General features: G+C 41.3%; 1 protein-coding gene across 1 annotated transcript; it reads left to right on the top strand.

Moving 5' to 3' along the window:
* The first annotated feature begins 227 nt into the window (after window positions 1–227).
* Window positions 228–22,678, top strand: tnfaip8l3 (tumor necrosis factor, alpha-induced protein 8-like 3). Its single transcript, XM_010731874.3, has 2 exons — window positions 228–693; window positions 20,241–22,678. The coding sequence occupies exons 1-2, from the start codon at window positions 648–650 to the stop codon at window positions 20,801–20,803; spliced, it is 609 nt and encodes a 202-aa protein (XP_010730176.1). The 5' UTR covers window positions 228–647; the 3' UTR covers window positions 20,804–22,678.
* The last annotated feature ends 815 nt before the right edge of the window (window positions 22,679–23,493 follow it).

The raw sequence follows: 23,493 nt of genomic DNA, 5'->3' as shown, positions 1-23,493 counted from the left end.
GAATTTCAAGTTGCCATGAATGAGTCTCTCCTATTGCTCTGCTAAAACACAGGCAGCACTCTTACCCAGAGACAGAGAGAGGGAGGGAGAGAGGAAGAGAGAAAGAGGAAGAGACGGCACTTACAGCATACAGAAAGAGGTAGAGAAAGAGTTTGAGTGGAGAGAGCGTGAAGAGGCTGAGTGTGACAGCACCGAATGAGAGGAGGAGGAGGAGGAGGAGGAGGAGGAGGAGGGACCGAGTGGCAGGGACAAGGGAGGGAGAAACTGAGAGGGGGATGGACTGAGAGTGAGCAAGGGGAGGGAGTATCAGGAACGGGGAAAGTAAATGAGAGGGAGAAGGAAAGAGGGAAACTGAGAGAGTCAGGAGAAGACAAGAGAGCACAAAAAAAAGAAAGGAGGACAGCTCAGCAAATCAGCCCAGTAGCATTCCTCTCACAGCTGCAGTGATCCAGGCTGGGAGGGGAAGTTTAGCTCACCAGGAGAAAAAAATATATAAGAAATTGCTTTTTTTTTTTTTTTTTTTTTTTTTTCTTACATTTTTTCTTCTCTGGGTGAAGAAATCAGAAAGACTCCCTGGAGAGGAAAGGGAACAAGAAGAAAGAGGAATCAGAGAGCTTCTGCAGCCTCCGAGTGTCCTGCAGGGGAAGATGGATTCAGACTCCGGAGAGCAGAGTGACGGAGAGCTCTCTCCAGGTAAGCCTCAAGATCATTACTAGAAGTACAACATCAGCTTGTGACATGCTGTGGTAACAAGACAAATGTATCCTACATTGTAGTGTAATAGTTTAGCAAGCAGGTCAGTGAGTTCTTTCCTGTTTTTCAGCACTTTTATCAGGTAATAAACCCTCAACATAGACACATTTTGTCACCAGTGCTGTACCCTCATCAACTCTGTACCAATTCTCTCAAAATGCAGCACTTCACACAGTCTACACATGTGAGTACTTCTTTAACGCCACCAAAATCAAGAATCGCACCATGTTAACAACTTTAAGAGTCCCCTTATTCAGCTCTGTAGTATCAAATGTATCAAAGGCGAAGCTGCTGATGCATCCGCACTCTGATGCTGGTGACTGGCAGAGCCTCGTTGAGTGTGCGGATGAAAGCCGGCTCAGTCACCACCAGGAACAGGCAAGCTCCGACACGTGCGGCCAGTTTGTTCATCAACACATCCAGATACAGAGAGAGCGCAGCCTCCCCAAATGCTTAAAAGTCTTCCTCTTCTTCTTCTTCTTCTTTTTCTGTGATGCATCTGACATTCAGTGAGCATGAAAAGGTTTAAACTCTGGAAGTGTACTGGAAGTTGTGTGTGGGCATTTCAGAAATAAATACAGCTGAAGCTTTTTATGGTGTCAGAGCAAAGGATTGTAAAGATTTAATGACGCAGTTGGTGTCAAACATTTAAAAAACAAACAAACAGTCTTTAACATTGAATAACTCTTTTACAGCATTTCACGCATGTGGGCGATTTACTAAACTGTCATCTTATGAAATATTCAAGCCAGCAGATGAAACAGCCTTCTGGAGATAAGTTTGAGATCAGGGATCATGAATCAAATTTGTCTCCGGGGGTTTTTTATAACATAGTGCAACATACTGGAACGGTCAAATATTTGCACTGTGTGTTATCTAGGAGTGAAACTTTTTTATGTACTGTTTAAAAGCTCCAGACTGATGCGTTAAATGACTTTATCCTCTAATAAACTAAAAATATGAACATTATTTTCCATTGAATGATCAGTAGAGCTGTTATAGGTGTTCAATGATTCACATTTAATTTGTCAGGGTAGGTTGTTGCCCCAGTTTGTGATCGTGTAATAATGGTGATGATGTTCTGGCTGTTTGCCTGTTTATTTAACAGCGCAGAGCTTCGTATGTTAATAATGCTGCGTTGAACTCTTCCCATCTGTCTGTCCATCTGGTCTATTGTCTGCCTGTCTTTTCGGGTTCACTCGAACCTCTATATGAGTAATATGAGACATTTTAAACACTTGACCAGGAGGTGATAACATGTCTCTATCATCTGCTGATCTCAGGCAGACAGTTCAAGGTTAAAACATCAAGCAGGAATCTCTCTCTGTGTAGTGGCTTTCATGTGTGTTTTCCAGAGACAGAGCCAGAGGTAAATCATGGGAACGTTTTTCATTTTTCTACAGATTCTTTGATCTGCTACAGCTTCCAGCATTGTACAGTGGGATCCTCTTTGTAATGTAAGAGGAATGAACTCTTGAAGGCTTGTCTTTGCTGGCCTAAAGACAACGTTACACATGTTGAAAAGGAAGTGTGACGACGTGAGAGCAGAAAGGCGGATGACATTTTTCCCAGTCGAGAGAAATCAAGAGTCTGAGTCATACTCAAAATGCATTTCGTGGCTGTGCTGCAGACTCTTCAGTCTGCTGTCAGTGACTGGAAAAAAACTGGTATGGCTCACTTTATAAGGTCAGCTATCGCAATGAGTGATAGTATTTTGAAAACAGGTGTACTTAGAAAGTGTTGCTGTACACAAACAGGACCCTTATTACTGGATATGGTGGATGAGGGACATGTGATTGATGTATGCTTTTAATACATACTCTGGCACAAAATGTCAGCAGTGTAAACATTGAGGTATTTTGTTTCAGGTGGCTTTGACCCTTCAGCCTTATCCTTGGCGCTTGCTCTGTTTAGTGGTTGTTGGTAGAGAGTGAGACATCTTTCCTTAAATTCACTTTCGGATTCACTTTATGTTATTTTTTATGCAAGTGTGTTTTTGTTATTCTGTATTTCCCATAGTGTCTTTTTTAAAAAAAAAAAAGGTGATTCTGCCTTCAGGTGAAACTCGTGAGGTTTGAGTCGTGTGGGGAGTCGTTTGAGTGGTTAAAGTCATGTGAATATTGTTGCTAGGTGACTGAGTATAGATAGATAGAATAGATAACTTTGTTATTGCGTGTGTGTGTGTGTGTGCGTGTGTGTGTGTGCGTGTGTTTTGCATTTTGTTGGCATGCTAGGAACAAGGAAATGGTAGACAACAACAAAAGTATATTTATTTTTAAATATACTTTTTTTAAAAGCATCAAAACCGATTATCATAAATCTCCACTTTAATGAAAACAACCATCAAACTCTACAAAGGGAGATATGTGTCCAGTAAAAACAGATTCTGTTGACGGAAAAGTTATTCCTCTTCCTAATTTCTCAGGTGAATGTAGCTTGTTGTACAAAATTTACAGTTTAGCTCTTGCAGGGCCGACACCAAAAAATGTGATCCCCTCCCTGCTGATGTGTCTGCAGTGAAAGCTTTTCCTACTGTGAACTTTTGAGCTGCAGTTATTCAGCTTGACATCATTTCTGTTTGTTATCTCACCTCAGAAACGAAGAAACCCCACCCAAAAATAACACAAAAGAAGTATTTCGGGGGATTATAATTAACTTCTTTTATGACAGGTTCATCATGTGAGAGTCAGGATTTGGACTATGGAATGAGACAGAGAATCACGAGAGAGAGAGAGAGAGAGATAGAGAGCTATAATGTTTTTAATCTTTTTGCTCGTCTGTTCTCTTCACCTTTTGCTGTGCTGAAGCACAAAGCACAAAGACACAATACACGGAGCTCAGCTGTAACTACTCTGAAAGAAATACTCTTTAGACCTTGCACACAAACACACCATATTCCACATCCAGTCGTGAAATGAGCATGCCACTGACCATAAGAAATAACCACAAACTGATTCATCCAGCAACCTTGTCCTTTGGTGGACTGGACATGACCACACCTAATTATGAGTCAAAGAGAGGCTGACTGTCAACACACCTGTTATGCTGGAGGAAGACTAACAAACAATCATACTTCAAGGATGTTTGATCTCCGATTGTTTCTGTTTTTTTTAATTAGTTGTTAAATTAATCTGACATTATGTTGTTGAATAATCAGCCCACGGTCTACTTTTGGCTGATTCATCATGGTGATGCGACTATGCGCCTCACTATAACACCATAACCCAATCTGCCATCTGCAGAGCTATTTATGGCTGTTTGTGTTTACCTCAAATTTTCTATGGAAAGCAGGCTTGTTGAAAAGAGAAGCTGTTTGGCTGTTGTAATAACAGCTGTGCGATGCATAGGGGCATGCGGGGCTGTTGCTTTGCTTCTATTACAAACAAAAAAGACTGCAGATGTTGTTTGGTGACACAACTGAAATTTTAATCTTCGGCCAGGTGATCCTCTGTATTCACACACACTCACATACTAACGAGCTCTTCGGTTCTGTTGACCCCAACTGATTACTAATAATTCACACTTCCGCAAACACTTGAAAAGATAGGTCACTGCTGCATTCGATGGAGTCAGGAGCGCCCGGCAATCAGAGGAGAGCTTCTGCTTCGTGATTGCCATGTTGGCAGATTGACCACATGCTTTACACATGAGAGACAGGCACAGTGAGCCAGCCGTGCAACACTCCCATCACTGAAAAAATGCCCGCGCTCTCCTTGCTCATTCGCTCAGTCTTGTGCTCTCCCAACACATGCATCCCTGACTTTTTTTTTTCTTTCTTTCTTTACTCCTTCCTTTAATCTGGCTCACAGATGGAGAGTGCTCACTGCACCCCAGCCCTTTATACACACACACACACACACACACACACACACACACACACACACACACACACACACGAGACACCAGGAGCTGGTTCTGGAAAATTGTAACATGAACTGAGAAAAAAAGAAAAAGAGAAAAAAGAAAACAGGAGTGAAGCTGTAAGTGGAAAAGACGACTCAGAAGAAAGTGTTTTTTCCTCTAGCTGCAGCGAAAGACAAATCCTAAAACTCCCAGGTCCCCTGAATGGTGTGTGTGTGTGTGTGTGTGTCTGTGTGAGTAGATTTCCCTGTGTATGCACATGCATGCACTAACACAATAATACTGTGGCATTTAATAGTGTTTGTGGGACATTTGGAGAGAGAATTGTTTCCCCACGGCTGAGCCATTACTGAAACATGGAATTAGACCGCAGAGGCATTTTGACAAGGCCTCATACACACACTCAGGAGGAGGAGAAGGCTGTGGTTGTGCTGGAGGGCCAGTTGAAGCAAAGCAAACAGTCACTAGTGGCGCCTGGTGTGAGAGGCGAACTGTTTGACGGAGAGCGGTGTGTATTAAGGGAAAGCTGGACTGACGACCACAGTGCATAGAACCTGCATAGGTATCTAAATCTGTGAAAGCTGTACTAAAGGAGCTGTGCGTCTGTACTGTGTGTTGTTTTATGTCTTCACCGGTGCTGAATGATTTATAGAGAATTGCGAGGAAAGTCATTAAATCTTTTTTTCTAGGTCCGGTTTCTGGTTTCAACTTAGACTTTACGGTTCACAAGTGGTTTCACCATTAGTGCCAATGAAAAGTCTGATGTGCTTGTTGGAAGCCACTGCCATCGGGCTTTGTCTTGCCTACTTTCTCAGAATATAACTTTACCGCACAGATTACATCGAGTTAAACGGGGGCTTTTCCTCTCCCACTTGCCTATTATGGCAGCAAAAAGGCAATGGAAGACAAGGTTGAGTGGGAGGCAATTACACACAAAGCTTTTCACACTTAACTCTGGCACCAATGAACTAACTGTGCTGATTATAGCATTATCGGATTGTGGTAGGAAAGAACACAGAATATATATGTTCAGCATAACATATCACAAGTCGGTGTATTGCAGTCTGTCAAGCTGCTTTTAGTGTGTCTTTAAATTTGCCTCTCGGAGACAGAAGGCAGCAGAACAGACAGAAGTAGCAAATGTGGCAATTACATTTGTGGGTTTAGACATTTCATGGGCAATAATAGCATCGGAGAAAAACTAAACTTCCACACTCTCTTTATCCCTAAAGGCTAGGATTTGAATTAAGTCATAGAAGGATTAGGTTTGGGCTGGTAGAGAAGAGGGTTAAGTTGGGAGAAGGAATGTAGTCACTAAAAGTCAGAAGCAAATCTATAAATGTGTGTGTGTGTGTGTGTGTGTGTGTGTGTGTGTGTGTGTGTGTGTGTGTGTGTGTGTGTGAGAACCACAGTTATTTCCTGGTCATTAGTTAGTGGTGGGTTGGCAGCCAAGAGAGCAGCAGCACTTTGGCTTTACACTAAAGTGTGTCATGCATAGTGACGGCCTTCAAGGCCGAAGCTCAAAGTCTATCCGATTTTATCACTCCAATCAAAGCAAGAGCAACCTTTTAATTGAGGCGGCACAGACAGCTGAAGATCCGTCTCCTGCCCTGTCTAACTTTTGCTCCCCGGACGTTTATGACTCCATGTGATTTTCTCATTGAGGGTTTATTCCGTCTTCATCTGTCTTTATGAAAAGATGTTATGTTAATACCATACTGGCTATTAAATTTTCAACTTTGTCATTTGAAAATAAAACAACATATAACGCGTGCCGTTGGGACGCTTCACCCATGGGGGCTGTAGCTGTTAGATGACATGCTATGTTGTTTTGCCAAAGTCCTGAAGTCACTTCCAGGGCAGCTGCTTTTCCCCCAGCTTCTGTGCGCAATCTTTTTCTGCTTTCATGGGATCCACTAATATCTCTTCTAATGTTATTTTTACCAACGTTTCCACATACACTGTTCAGCCATGTCTGAAGTAGATCCAGCAACTTGACTCGCACATGGACTTCCCTGATTACTGATTGATTCAGGTCCATATCTTGACATTTTAGTGTAGTATTAAGTAATTATGTTAAGTATTTAAATTATACATATTGTGCTATAAATATGCATAGTGACCTCCCTCTAAAGCTTGAAACTTGCCTATTGCATTTGGATTTCACTATTGGCTGCTATAGAGCCATGAGGCCACTTCCCCTATAGTGATTGTCCTCCACTGCATTTTTAGAAATGTGCTGGAAGAGAAGGAGGTAGCAGAATACAGCTACAGCAGCTACATCATAAACAGTAATGTTACAGTAATCATAACCAGATAATAAAGTGACTATAAAGAGGCCATCCTGCCTCATGAGCACTTTAAGTTTTGATACTTTGAGTACTTTTTGTTGCTATGAAAGTTCCAGTGTGTTAGGAGGATCTGTTATTCTATTATTTTCATACATATCTTTGCATTACTGTATAAAAATACAAATTATAATGTTTGTTACATTGAAATAAAGCCCTTTTGTCTTCTACATGGAGACACACTAAACACAGGCTGTAAATAGACACTGGACCTTTAAGTATAAAAGTTTGTTTTGTTTTGTTTTTGTTTAACAGTGTGATATTTCTATTTCTATTTTTTCTTAATTAAAATAATCTAAATACTTCTTTTACATTACAAAAAGTTTACTGTAATCCCATTAGTCATCAACATGCTACACAAACAAACAAAATCATTATTTCATCTTTGTTAAAGTCTTCAAATATCACTGTCCAGTACAGTAAACCCATAGATTATGGGCAGAGAACATGGAACGTGTTTCAGTTTTTTTTATGACAACAGTCATGAGCAAACCCACTGAGTTATGGATGCCTGTGGTGGAGGGGATAGTTAGGGCAGGGGCAGGTCTTCAGCTCTATATAAGGGCAATGACAGACAAGGTTTCTAGTGATTCAAAGCCTCCCAGTGCCTCACTTTTACGTAAACTCAGTTATAGTGGGTGAACTAGTAAACAAACCAGGAGGCCAGAGTTATGGGGAAAGCTGGCATGGGCTGGATTGTGCATGCAAGTATGTGTGTGTGTGTGTGTGTGCATGTGTGTGTCTTAGCGTGCACATGTGTGTCTCTTTGTAAACGATGCCACGGCATGCTGAGACTTGGCCGACGTCTATGAGAGGAGCGACTCACCCAGGGCCGGAAAACACTTACTTCCTTGCCACTCACGCTCAGCTCAGTTGTTGTAGATCTGGTGAGAAATGGACAGAGAGGAAGAGATAGACAAAAAGAGACGAGGGCTTCATGAATTTAAAACAAAGAGACGCGCTGCAGCCGGCTTTTAATACAGCTGCAGATGATGTGGAAGGGAATGAGGGTGAGAAGATGTTTTCCATGTTGTGTGGGTCTGTGTTTGACATAAAGGGACTTTGACAGGAGCTAGACAATCGAAATATGGACATATGATTTCACCTCTCTTTCTTTAACACCACCACATCCTCCATCCTTCTTTCCATCACTCCTCCACACACCTTTTAAATGAAGTGAGACCTCTGCAGACACTGGCTGTGATTGTAAATATACGTTTTAATCTGTGCTAATTCAGAGCTTCTTTTTTTTCCAAGCAAATATATTCTATTTCCTCTCATTTTTTTATACTTTCTTCAGCTTACTTCTATTTTAATCTTGACTGAATGGTGTGAAATGAAAATGTACATATTGCCAGCTCTACCCACCACCTCCCTCTCTCTCTTGCCTTCTTTCTCTCTCTCTCTCTCTCTCTCTCTCTCTAAATAAGCTTAGTTTCTTTATTTCACACGGAAGAAGTTAAGGGAACTTTTTGCCTTGCTTCCAGACCTGATAAAGTAAGGAAATCCCCAATATTTTATCCTCCTCTGTTTTTTATTAGGCCTCAGTCTCATAGTCTATCATTATAGTCCACACACGCCCACACATTCGTACCCAGCCTTCTATAAATAGTGTGCCACTGTTATATGAGTCAAAGAATATTTTGAGGTAGATATCTACAGGATTTCTTCTTTTGCATTTCCCACACATCACATCGATTAAACAGCATTTCTTGTGCTGTCTCACATGTCCTTACATTTTCGGCCAATGTTCAAGTCTTTGCCTGTAAGTCAGAGCGGTTATCCACCAAGTTTCTGTTCAGGCTTATTCCAAACTAATCGTGGTTGTCAGCAGTTGTTGAAATGTAAAAAAAGCAAGACAGGTTAATGGCTGATAAGAGCAAATCCTTATCGCCTTTTTAGAAGTGATCAGTGGAGAGGAGCAAATCTCATTTATTCAGAGATTCAGTATTTTTTCCCCCTCAACCAACGCCCACCTGACCGGATGTCAGCAAATGATCGTGACAGAGTAGTTTTCCAGAGAAGCTCCCAGAGGATGGAGGCAGAGAAGGGAGACAGCCTCCAGCCAATTCCCATGCCCGTTTAACCAGCTAACTGTGGCCTGGCTCTTTACTAGCCAAACAATGGCAGGCATCGGGGAACAGCTGGTGAAGATATTAGCTTTACAGCAGAGGAGAGGTCAAAGAGCAGCCATCTCACAGGACCCTTCAATGCACGGCATGCCCTAACAGGATGTCCTGGTTACCACTTCTCATCCTCTGCAGACCAGCCGTGCCTCTGGTCTTCGAAACAAGAAGTGACTGCAATGAAAGGCGATGGCAGAACTAAAGTTGGAGCTCGTGCCGCTGATATCTCTCCCGCCACCTCCTGGTTCTTGTGACGGGCGATCAAGCCAGCGGCACATTAATCAGTCAGACATCTCCTGCCACTGCCTCATTTCGCCTCATCTCTGTGGTTCAGCTCTACAGGGACATAGCCATTAAAACTAAGAGACAGAGAGAGACAAAGAAAGAGATGAGGGATGGAGCATTAAATAAGACCGTGCGGCGGCCAAAAGCAATCTGTTCTTGTGTCGCTCCTGACTCACAGAGGCTCTTAAGTGCTTTCCTTTGACTGTTAGTCACAGAAGAGACACTTAGACCAGTCTTAGGATAAACATACTTATAGTCTCAAACACTGTCTCATGTCAGACCTCTTTATTACATTTACAGCATTAACATACATCAACTGGCAGTTATTGGGAAACACTCCTAACTGGTATCCATTTGCCACTAATGTTGAGTTATACCTTGTTTTGTGGCACATTAATTCTGACTAATGCGCAGAGAATATCCCAAAGTGTTTTGACCAAATCACCACACTCCGTAGTTATTAAATCCATCTTTATTTGGACTCAAACCAATACACAGGCAGGAAAACTCCTTCATTAACATCCACACCTATCGCTTAAGATTTCAGTATGCTCAAAACAAAAATTCACCATGACATCTAACCACGCCTGAAGGGAACAGCTGTTCTGAACAACCACAGTTAAAGATCAGCTGGAAAGCCTGCTGTCATATAGAGGTGTGAGACATGATAATCACTTAAATATTGGGATACCACTGCACATTTTTGAACAATCTTTCCTGGAGGTTGTTCATAGTGTTGCCCTCTGTTGTCTACAAGAATTTGACAGAAGTAGTTGGGTGAGAGAGAAGTTCAAATCCTAGTTTGTTTCTGAAGTTGTTGGAGAATGCTGAAAGCAAGCACATAACATAAATTGTTATGATACAATTCAGTAGTTTTGGTTGTTAAAGATGTCACCAGTCTATGTGAATTTACATTTTACAAATGGACTCGTCAAGGCTTATGTGGTGGACAAACTATTTTTTCACTGTTACCCCAGACATCTGTACTACAGTTGCTTACTCATTGCCTAAAATACGTGCGTATCTGCAATGAGCTAATACTTGACAGCTTCATCACATCAAGGATGAATTAGTGGACTGGGGGTGAGGCTTTCAAGGGAAACCACTGCATTCATCTGTTATTTATCATCCTCATATCAGGATAAAATTCACATGGTGCTGGTCCATGGTCATGGAAAAGATTCAGAGGGTCAGACCTTAATCTGACCTTTTATTGCATTTTTAACAGCAAAATTAGCAATGCTCTTTATCAGCACTATGATTTTACTAACAATTGTTTCATTTTTTTTTTGTTCATTTTGCACTTTTTGATGTTCCCTTGACATGTATTCATTTCCTCTTTTATGATTTTTTTTTTTTGTGACGATGCAGTTTTGTTTGTGCCTCACCCCATCCATGTTCCAGATCAAAACTAGGTTAAAGCAGAGACAGGGAACACCTGCGCAAACCATTACTAGAGCAAAAAAAAATCATAACAACCATTTGTCTTGTCCACAAAGTTTACACAGCAGTGTGCCTTTTACAAGCCTTGGGGATCTGCGAGGAGGATAAATCTGTATTTCCTGCTATTACACTTTCTTCCAGTAAAACACAAGTTAGCTGTTACCTGCGCATTCCAGTTTCAACCAGAAACACTAAATGATCTACAAAAGGGAGTGAACTTTAATCCCTGTGACCCCACTTCACACAAACGAGTCATTAAGGTATTAAAATGGAGTTATTTATTAACCTTAAAGGTCTGAATGGCCCTCTACATCCTGAGCAGCTGGAAATGGCACGGCAAATGACCAGAGTGCCCTTTGGAAACTGGCTTAGAGTCAGATTTTACAAGTCATGAATAATGCACATTAACGCACTACTGTCTCCCTCTCCCTCTGTCTGTCTCTCTCTCTGTCAGTACAAACCATATCTTTCTAAATCTTTGTCATCCCCATTTACTTTCATCCAGATATAAACACACACATTGCATTGCATGAGACTAAGCAGGGGTGGTATGTTTGAGTCACCTTCTGATTAGAGCTGTGGGAGTCATATGCCAGCACAGAGCCTGTGCAGGTCCAGAGTGAGTGAAGACATGAAATGGCAAAAAAAAGAGCCTTGTTTTATTCCACCAATGTATCTTTACACGATATTTGCCTATTTTCTGAGTGCATGTGCGTGGAAGTGAAAGTGCAGAAGTAGACTGACAAACACAAAACCTGCAGCGCAAGAGAGTGACACTGGAAAGTAAATACGCATCTCCTCCAGCTCCACTATTCGAGCTCTGGTACCAGCTGGCACAACACACTGTCCTCTGCTCCCCACTCCAGTCTACTGGCCTCTCAGGCTTGCTTAACACTAACCCTGCAGGCTATTAAAAACCCCTTTACTGTTCCTGAATGACCCGCTTCATTGTTTTCCCTCAAGCCTTGTAAATGCAGCCAGAGAGAGTCTGCAGCAACTCCTTATTGGAAACCAAAAGCAGAGGAAAAGGCCATGGCAGAAGAAGTGGAAGTCAAGCTGTCACCCCTGTTTACCTCTCCTGCACAAAGAGCACTTTCCCTGACATTTTCCTCGTACTGATACATTGTTAACGTTGTGTTTGAACTCTGCGAAATGGCTTCACTGATGGGGGACAAACTTTATTTCTAAAGGACTTTTCCTGGACTTTCTGCCTCAATATGAGCTGTATGTGAAATATAAATGTATGCTAACTACTGCAGACATCTAACTTTACAGTGCACACGAGGCAAACAGGGATTAATGGCGTGCTGCTGTTTCTCCTATAAAAGAAGATATCTGAAAAGGAAAATGTCTGGAAAATTATTGCCGTTTTAGCATTTACAGGGTGCAAAGAATGGCCTGGCAGCCTGTCATTTCAAAGAGGCACGCTTTGGCTATTCAGTTATAAAATGCATTGCTGCCGTTACTGTGAATGGAAAATAGGTTGCACATGGAAAGTAAAAAGGTACAGCAGGAAAGTTTGGTGATGGCTATAACTGGGCCACAAGGAAGCTCTGCAGAGCTCAGTAGCTTTTTTGTTTGTCGCTCACCACAAGCACTCACCTCGCCTACCTTTCCGCATCTCTGAGCGAGGTTGCCTGTCAGCAAGACTTACTGTTTGGCTGTTTGAACTAATAATGTTAGTGATGAAAGGTGCTCGAGAGTATATTAAAATGTTTTTTTTTTTTCATTCCTTTCTCTTTTTTTTTTTTTACTCTCATGCTTTCATCCTATACAACCCCGATACAATGATTGTGCATGAACACCTGTGGCTGACTTGCTTTTGTCTGATACTAAACATGTGCATGTCGTCATTAGCAACCCCAAACAGGGAAACGCTAAACAAGCATTGTGTTTCCTGTGTGTGTGTGCGTGTGAGAGAGAGATTCAGATACCTGTCCGGATCTTGAGCCCTGCGGAAGCATTGAATGGTTCACAGCAAAAAAAAAACATCGCATAATGGACTTGAAATAATAGGGTCAACACAGGTGTTTCCAATAATACTAATTCAGGTTCTGCTCCATTTATTGTAGCCGAGTATTTCCAGTGAAGCAACATGCACAACAACAGCGCCCTGACTCTGCTGTCCTGAAAGGAACTGAGCCTTAGTTAGTATCACTGGTAACACCTGTGTGCTATTTCATGTCAAAATGGCTGCTGTGAAAAAGGTGTGTTAATGACTCCCAACTCTTCAGGCAAAAAAGAAAATCATCTGAACACCGTAAGAAAAGACAATTACAGTCAGCCAGAGGGTTATTTATTATTTTAGGATCATTGTAGTCTTGTAGTATCATTTTAGTTTCATTTCATTTTTATTTGGTTTAACATATTTTTTTACCTGAGTGTTATTGTGTTATTATTTTCAGTTTCTTCAGTTCTATAATATATATAAATGCTGCAGTGACATCTCAACATTAAATTTAGCTCAGTTAAATTAACCTCACTTCCACACGATAAAATGTAAATAATTAAAAACACATACGAGCAAAGAATATATTATTCAGTATCCGTATGACATCTAACTGTATCCATCACCACCTCTTCTCAAAATAAACGTGTGCATCTGAGATGTTTAACGTGCAGGTTTTGATGCTATTCACTACTTTATCAATACATGTGTATACACTTACCCATGTACACATATCCAAGTTTTATTTATTTATTTCATTTTATAGGATATTTCTTATCTTGCTTGTGTTTATAATTACCTTGACTGGTTAGTGTCTACATCTCGAAACATGAATCATCGCTGTAAATAAGCAGTCTTTCTTTCTAAATTGTGATATATATATACTGTAGTATACAGTACAGTACTGTCTGTTTATACTGCTGTCAAGACATGAAGCCCCACAGCCACTAAAAGACACACACACATGGATTCACACACACTCATGTGTGCTCTGCAGTGTTCTGGCTGATAAGCCCACAAGTGCCTCCAGCGTTGACTCAGTAAAGGCCAGCCGGTCCTTCGTCAGTACTAGCTGCTGGTACTGCTAATGGCTCATTCCTCTGGTTGCACTGGAACGGAACGGTAACACAAGCCACACACACACACACACACACACACACACACACACACACACACACAAACAAACACACACACACACACACACACAGTCCAGTTGCCCAGCCCGCTGCAGAAAATGTCAGATTAGCAAGTCGTGTCATCTAGTGCCGAGTTTTGTAGCTTTACACAAATACCAAATCTGTATTTCATGCTTGGCTCCAAGTCCAGCCTGTAACATTTAGGAGCATCTAAAGGTGGAAATTAAATATAATACTAACAAGTATGTTTTTATTTGTCTATAATCACTGCAAAATAAGAATCATTGTGTTTCATTATAGACTGCATGTTGCCCTGCTGTGTTCCTACAGTAGCCCAGAATGGGCAAACCAAACACTGGCTCTAGGGCCTTTTGCTTTTGTCACGAGTCTGTTGGACAGATGGAGAATGGCAGGTCTGAAGAGTGCCTCAGAAGTGAGATGTGGCTGGCGGCAGGGAAAGAGAGGCAGACTAAATAAAATAAAAACAGCCGAGGCAGTCGTTGTGACAATGTGTCAGTTAGAGAGCTTAACAGGTGTATTTAGTGAACTTCAGACGAGAGAGAGATTCCAGTAAAAAATAAAACACAAGTAGCAGTCTGTTTCCAGTCTTTGTGCTAAGCTAAGTAAAACAGTTGCTCATCTTTTATGCACCACATCTGTATCAATCTTCTCATTGAGGTATAATCACAACACATCATATACACCATAATGTTAAGGTGCATTCAAAGAAAGCCAATAATTTACCAAAATGTCAAACGATTCATTTGTTTTCTATCAGATTTCTTGCTTCTCAAATTCCTTGATAGCTGCACCATATATCCATTTGCTATAAATGGCCACTTCTTTGATATAAGTGTTGACTGCAGTTAAAATAAAAAACTTTTAGCAGGGCAGGTTTGGCTGGTCTCCATGTTCCACACTGGATGTATGTTCTGATGCAGTGCAGCAGAGGCTGTTGACTCAGCACTCTAAAAACATCAGGCGGAACAAAGAGAGACTGTCTAGTCAACAGCCACGACCAGCGAGCAGCAAGCTCCTTACTAATCCTCATGTTAAAAGTAAAGCCCACCAAAAATAACGAGCAGGCAGGCAGGAGAGAGAGTGTGAAAGCAGGAGGGAGATAAGTAAGAGGATAGACAGTTTTTCTGCCCATCTCTCTCTTGACAGCTTGCGCTCTTCTCTAACGTATTCTGACACCGGCTCATGCATGTCACTCATCTCAGCCTCTGGCTGACAGGCTGTATGTGAGTGTACGAGAGAGCTCTGACTTCTCAGTGTCTCCATGTGCACTCAGTAATCATCTTCCCTCACTTACTGCATGTGCTAAAATCTCCAGCCAGACTCTGAATCACCCACCTCCTTCCCCAGCACTCTGACTCACACCTCAACTCACCTCATGTCCATTCTTTGTGGTATCCCCACCCCACACACACACACACACACACACACACACACACACACACACCTCTTCATTTTTGCTTACATCCTTTGTCATTCTGAGATTGGAAAACAGACTTTTGAGACAGGGGTCAAGGTCAGTGAGTCGATAGCCACCTGCTGGTCCTCAAAAACAGGCCCCAGGCTGTGTGTTGAGGGGTGGCGGAAGAATAATTAGCCTACTTTTAGCTTTGCACTAAAAACAGAAAAGATCAAATGAGTTGCTCTCGTGCAGCGCTCTTTTCAGCTATTAGTTAAACTGATCTTTGCTGCCATGATTGCAGATGTTGTTTATTTAATTGCACAGAAGAGAAATTCATTTAGTAAGAGCCGCACACACACACACATGCCGGTTGGATCCAAATCCAAATAGACTGCACAACCATTGGTTTGACAAGGCCGGCTTTATGGAGTAAGCTGTCACCTTTATCAGTGTGCCAGGGTTTCAGAAATCTATCCAGTTGGGTTTCTGAATATCAGAGGCTCACTGGAACAAAGAGCTGCTTCAGAGAAACAGGAAATAACAGTGACAAAGAGAGCTTGTTGATGAGAGGCACAGATCTGCCTAATGAAAACCACAGTTATACACACTGGTGTTGCTATTCAAATATCATGGAAATCGCCGTATTGCTGTTGCAAAGCATATGTGCAAGTTATCTGTTCATCAACTCAGGGCACATAGTTTGGTATATCATATTTGGTATCTTTAAGAGTGATCTCTAAACAACAGCCTGCAGGGATAAGACACTAGCTGGTCTTTACCCTCGTGGTTACTGTAAAAAGTCCAAAAATTTGCCATAGACCATGTAGTGAGGCTAGATAGTCTATTTCAACAGCAAGGCTATTCAAAGTTTTTACAGAAAACATAAGGCAATATAGTTTGCATGTTCTCCCCGTGTCTGCGTGGGAAGTCTAGCTTCCTCCTACAGTCCAAAGCAGGTTAATTGGTGACCCTATAACACCTGTGGGTATGAATGTGAGTCTGTGATGAACTGGCGACTTGTCCAGGGTGTACCCACCTCTCGCCCAATGTCAGCTGTGATTGGCTCCAGGCCCCATGACCCTTAAAAGGATAAGCGTTTATGGAAGATGGATGATTGGAGAGCAAAAGTCCCAGTGGAGTATATAAAAGAAAAGTCTAATTAAACAATGAAAGAAAGGTCTTTAGAACTCAAGTTACATCAAACAGTTTTATGGTTTTGTTTGTTCCAGATATGTGGTGGATAAAAACTGAAAGCTGTTTAGTTTTTACTTTGAAAGCCGACCCAGCTGTTCCAGACGACCTGACACGTCTGGATGGATAGAAGAAGATTAGAAATTATTTTGGCCATAAATCATTCAGTGCTTTATAACAGCTGTGTTTTTAAAATTAATTAGAAGTCCTTAGACCTCAGAACTAGAGTGATATCATCCACTTATTTGTTCTTAGTGAGGACACGAGCAGGCTACTCTTAGTACTTCATGTTGCTTGTGGCCACAGTAAATTAAAAGGGAGGATTTATCTAAGCTATAGACATCCTTTATTTCTTCACTAATATACTTTACTTTTTTGATTACTTTATTAGAGCACTGATTCCACTATATGTTTCACTGATCAGTATTTTTACATCACCAATGGATCAAATGACTTCATAGAACATAAAAAGAGTCGCTACATAATCACGTAACCCTCAGGTCTGCTTTCAACCTAAAGTTTTGGTTTTATGGCCTGCAACTTCGAAATGTTGGTTCAGTCCCACTAGTCTCATCACTCTTCTTTCCATCTACTGCGGGAAGCTGTTTTCATGGGGGGAAAGCTTTGATAAAACCACTGTTCACTGCCTGCACCAGCACCAAAAGTCAGGCAAACAAACTGAGCAACTAACTGGTGAAGAAAATTTGACATTTAGCATCTTAACATGGCAGATATTTCCCTCAGGAGTCAATAGAGACCAAAATAGTTAGAGTGAATATTGGACAACTCTAAATATATGGCAATGTTGCTCTTGTTGGCCATAACAACTTTACAAGTGTGAATATGTCAGTGTCACATTTCCAGCTTGTTCTGCTGCCTCCAAGTGGCCAAAAAATAAAAGTCTTGCTGCGTTAAAATGGATTTTTGCAAAAACAATTTGGAAAAACAGAAATGATGACATCACCAGTTTATTCAGGAGTTTCCTTTGAAACTTCTAACAAAGGCTTTGATAAAACTCTTTTTAAAACCTTTATTTATACCACAGGTTTGACATCTTCATACTCACCCACTCCACTTTTGTCTAACATACAAAAGGTCTCACCCCCACCTCTCATGAAGCTATACAAAGGAACATGACAACAGATCTTATGTACTGGGGAAAAGACATTTGCCTTATTAGTTGTAAATGTCATAGCGGGCTAATTATACGTACACGAAATGTCATTTAGCTTCAGATCAAGATCACATGAAATGTCACTTCTGCACATTCACACGAAATGCCACGGATAGGATTTCTTTCCATTGTTGTGCGGTGTTCAACCTGTGTGTTTATATAGCACACACATAGACACACGATGGTGTGAATTTTAGTCAAATAGCTTGTTTGTTTTAATGGAATTATAATGACAACAAAGCAGGTGTTCCTCTTTGAAATAGGGCTCCTCTGAGCTGAGCTCACTAGCCAATGACGCCCCCATCTACTCTCTGTCCCTCTCTCTCTGTATCTCTCTGGACATACATGTGGAGGAGGAAGAGGCTGACAATGTGCCCAGGCTTCAGGAAGAAAAAAAGTGAGGCGTCTTTCCTGAGCTTTAATCATAACTGGAGTTATCTGCTGTGTAATTTGTAGCTGGGTGGCACCTAAATAAAAACCCCTTCCGTCCTCCCACTCCTCACATTCGCACAGACACATGTTAAGCTGCTTGCATATGCCGTATGAGGACACACGCGGCCTTTTGATGTACTCATCTATGATGAATTGAGACTGCAGTAGGACACAGGCAGGAAAGCTGTGATCAATCTGGACTTGTAGAGAGACTGTGTGCAAAGAGCTTCTTATCGTGTGTACAGCTGTTTGATGTTATCCAAAGCAGATAGTCATTCCTCCCATACTCAGCCAACCACACCACTGGGAGCTCCAGGAAGGACGCCGCCCTGCTTTGAATGCGGCTGCACCACGTTTCGTCTAACCCTCAGCGTTCACTTGTTCACACTGTGTCCTGTATTGAGTTACTCTTGTAGCTTTTTAAAAAATCTATAATCCTCCCTTCAAAACACAAACTATTTTTTTTTTAGTAACTTTAGTTCGTTAGAGTTTACTGTATCCAAATTTGGTACAGATTGGATTTAACATTTGTTCATGCCAAAAAAACTAAACAAAAAAACTGAATCATCCATGAGTAGTTTGCATCAGTGCTGTGCCTCCATGTTTCCTGAGGTCACATTAAACACTGCTACCAGGTGTCTTGTTACACAACAGTAAGTTAGTGACTTACTCTGAACAAGTCATAAAATTAAGGTCTTTTATTAGCACACAGGCTTCAGTCAAAACTGGAGAAAGGAAGGGCCCATATTTATATTACAATACGTCAACAGAGTTTTTGAGTCCAGATGAACTTCAGCTGTTACATGTAAACATGCTGTACTGGAGTGTAAGGGCAGCCAAAGGACTATGATAAATAATGACATGTACTTTGAAAAGGATTTATCTTTTTTCCAATATTTAGTCAACTATATTTACAGAAAAATATCTGAATTTATCAATTCAACATCTCTTGAAAGACACAGAATAAACGTAATGAGCTTTAAAAAGTACCAAGAATTTTGCTTTCAGTCAAACTTAAAAACAAGGATTCACTTTTACAAATGCAGAAAATGTATTAAGGTGGAATAGGACAATGTTTCAAGTGTTTCACACAGGAGTTGGTGGAAACCAAAGCTGAGCCAAAAGGAGAATGAATATTGGACTTGTATTCTTCAGGTGGACACATGACTACAAATAAAATGAATGCTAGTGTCAGTCCATGTCAGCAGGATGTGCGAATAGGCAGCTGTCTATATGTCTAACACATTTGCCAGTAGCGGCTGGGCCCGACAGATGGGAATAAGTAGGGGAAAGAAATGTTGTGGGCATGACGGGTGCAGAATACGAGATCGAAAGAGGAGGAGAGAGTTAGCAGGGTATTTATAGGAATGTTGAAAGTGGCACAGATGAGGTGTAGTTCGCTACTGAAACTCTGCTAAAAAGTTTCAAAAGTTAGTAAAAATATATATATATATTCACTTTAGAAACAAATATTGTTCATAACATCTGGAACATTTCAGTTGCTCTGGGTTTGATTTTCTCAAAGAGAAACCTTTTTACAATATTTTCAATTTCACCTTGTGGTAAGCAAAAAGTGTAAATGGTGTAGTGCATCGGTTCTCTAACTATGGTATGTGTACCACTGGTGCTGTGCAGCCACCCTCTAGTGGTATATGGTGGAATCTGACATTTTTAAAATTTAAATTAATTAATTTAAAAACATTTTATATCGCTGGGATGTAATTTAAGAAAAGTTTTGCTTTTCCTCTAATATTTTGCTTCATTATCAGCATGCTGCATAGTCACGGTCATGTACACCGTGTGCACGTAAAATCGTGATTAGCCACAAGCTAAAATGTGGCAGCATTTTGGATTCTTGGACTTCTGCCTGCAGTGCCCTGATAATTCACCAGAGGGCAGAAGCTGTGTCAGATTGTATACAACAGGTTATTCAGGAACCTATTGATCTTGAGGATGACATATGGGTCTTAGAAACTGATGTAGCAAATACGATACAGTTGACATTATTTAAGTAGCAGTTGCTGCTACTTTTGTTCCTTTGATAAAGTAATGTCAGACGGAGAAATTTCTGAAATTCACAAGTAATCCCAAACCACTTGTCTTTCTCTTTTCTCTCCCCACAGGACAGGAGAGCTTTAACTCTCGATCCCTGGCCCTGCAGGCCCAGAAGAAGATCCTAAGCAAAATGGCAACCATGGTGGTGGCCAACATGTTGACAGATGACACCAGTAGCGAGATCTTGGACGAGCTCTACAAGACGAGCCGGGAGTTCACTAAAAGCAAGAAGGAGGCCCACAAGATCATCAAGGACGTCATCAAGATCGCCCTGAAGATCGGCATCTTGTACCGCAACCACCAGTTCAGCCCAGACGAGCTGGACACAGTGGAGCGCTTCAAGAAGAAGATGAACCAGGCGGCCATGACGGCGGTGTCGTTCTACGAGGTGGAGTACACCTTCGACAGGAATATTCTGTCAGAGCTCCTGCTGGAGTGCAGGGACCTGCTTCACACCCTGGTCGAGCAGCACCTGACCGCACGCTCACATGCGCGCATCGATCACGTTTTCAACCATTTCGCCCACGGGGAGTTCCTGGCCGACCTCTACGGGGACGGAGAGGAGTACAGACTCTCTCTGAGGAAGATCTGCAATGGCATCAACAAACTGCTGGACGAGGGAACGCTTTAACCTCTCATACCTGACATCTTTCACCTCTAGCTCTTTCTCCTCTTGCTGGTCTCTTCTGCCTTCTATTTCCTTTTCACTCGCTCACCTCTGACCGCTCACATGCTCTTCCTTCTTTTTTGCTCTTGCATCTTCCTGTTTCTTCTTCATCGGTTTCCATGAAGTTAGTTGTAACATCCTGCTGCCGTGGTTCGCTGAGGGAAGTTTTCTAGACTGTCTTTCCACTCAATGGATCAGTGCTGCACACTGGGACAGCCTATCACATTGTATGCATTAGAGAAATTCCACGTCATCCCCTTTGTGTGCACAAGTGTACTGTACCAATGGCCAAAAAACATACATTAGGTATATTTGGATATGGAAGATAATCAGTGGTAGTAATCAGTCTCTTTCTTTGTTTGTTTGTGTGTGTGCGTGTGTGTGTGCACATGTGTTTGTATGGGATTTGCTTGAATAATGTGTTTGTATATAAGACCAACTATGACATGGTGTGCGTAAAATATATCTGTGTCAATCTTCTCTACAAGGGTGTAACACTTGTCTTTTATTAAAGATTTCTTGTAAACATTATTTTGCGGTTCTTCTGACAACAACACCTCCATGTGAACTAGGAATGGATCGGTATATTTCTTCTTGTTGGCAATCATTATTATAATTTTCTCTCAAGACTCATTTCTTAGACAGCATGTGAAATAAAACAATGATTTGCATTCCGATCAAAAGAAAGATTTTACTGCCTATTTTTTGAGGGGAAACAGCCACCGTGACAGAAAATGCACGGACGGATTGGATCTGGAAAATAAGTCACAAATGGTGCGTTAAGCTACTACTTTCCTGTCCATTTGACCCACACACACACCATAAATCTGCCAGCACTCATTTTAAAATGCGCAGGAAAATCAGCAATTTGTCATTTCTGGTTCATTAGATGCCCTCCGGTCTATTCTGCTCTCCACTCCAGGAAAACATTACTTGTGGCTTGGTGTGGATCCAGCTGAATTACATTGACTGCGAGTTAAGAAGTCCAGTCCAGTTTACGCCCCTGTCTCCTTGTAGAAACAAAAGAAAAAAGACCATCCACCTGTTGGACCTTACATACTCGCTGTTAGGCAAACACAGATGCATGAACCATGAAGTCAGTTATGTATTTATATTCCATTGAACATTAAGAGAAGGATGAAGATTTATGAAATCATACACCTCCAACCATTCATCCATTTTCCATAACCGCTTATCAGGGTCACGGGGAGCTGGAGCCAATCCCAGCTGACATTGAACAAGAGGCAAGTACACGCCGGACAAGTCGGCAGTTCATCAGAAGGCTGACACATAGACGAATTCACACCTAGGGGCATTTTCGAGTCACCAGTTAATCTGCATGTCGTGGGAGAAAGGCAGAGTATCCAGAGATAACCTACGCAGACAGAAGCTCATTTATAAAGATGGTTTAGCACCCAGTCAGTCATGTATATAGTTATGTTATGTGTCATTATATTAGGTCAGCAGCGTATACCATAAACTAAAATTTTATGTGCATATAAGGTCCTTTCATTGAATGTATTATTCTTAAGGGAAAAGTTTTAGGAAATATGTTTATTCACTGTCCTCCTGAAATTGAAATGAGTACATCAATTCTGTGACGTAAATATAAAGCTAGAGCCAGCAGGCTTATCTTAGCATAAAGATGTGAAACAGCTGTAAAGAATTAGCCTGGGTCCCATCCAAAGGTCAAAAAATTCTCCCTACCAGTCCCTCTAAAGCTCACTCATAAACACGTTTGTTGTGTTCTCCTGGCTAGAGCTTCATATAACAGTGGTATCTTCTTGTCTGACTATCAATGGAAATAAAACAAAAATGTTGATGCATCATTGAACATAAGACCTTGGTTTCAATGTGTCTTCTTTGCCTACATAAAGGTTGAATAAAAATAAAATGAAAAATGTTGAACTTTTCCTTCAAACCAAAACCTAATATTAATCTTCCAGGGTTGTTTACCACATTAGGATTTGAGTTAATAACTCACAAGAGAGATTAAATAAAGTAAAAATGTAAAGCTGCAAGTTATGCTGACTCCCTGTGGATCAAGCTCTAAGACAAATTGGATACCACGATTCCCATAATGCACCCAGCATCATCAGCATCTTTTCTTTAAATCCAAACACACATCTTTCAAACTCCATGCTTAGAGTTTGTAGCTCTAGCCCCAAGCAAAAATAGCCCTTAAAACATCATTAGAGGTCATTTTCTCAGACTTGACAATACTCCTCTCGAGCCACAGATGACATTGTACAAGTGTTTTCCGACGTGCAGTTAAATAAGACCACACACACACCAAAACACTTGTATCTTCTCTACATTGAGGAGGACTGCTGGCCTAAGACATCCTGTGGTTTCATGAACTCCCAAAGCTGTCACCCAAAGGATCGGAGGAAGAAGTTAGCAGCATCGTCGCTTAATGTCAGCTGGTGCAAGAGAGGCCTGACTGTTGATAATGCGTCTGGAAGGTCACATGTTTGATCCCCACTGCAGGACATGTGACCTTTAAAAAAATGCCCTTGAGGAATACAAAGAACTACTGGCTCGTTCGCTCGAACTGCCCGAAGGTGGTAACATTTAAAAATAGTACAAATGGGGGGAAAAAAAAGAAACATAAAAGGAAATTATAAAGCCAGATCTGGCAGCGTGACAGGTGT

Source organism: Larimichthys crocea, chromosome VIII (assembly GCF_000972845.2).
Source record: "Larimichthys crocea isolate SSNF chromosome VIII, L_crocea_2.0, whole genome shotgun sequence".
NCBI classification, from domain to species: domain Eukaryota; kingdom Metazoa; phylum Chordata; class Actinopteri; family Sciaenidae; genus Larimichthys; species Larimichthys crocea.
This window is presented reverse-complemented; position numbering and strand designations above follow the sequence as displayed.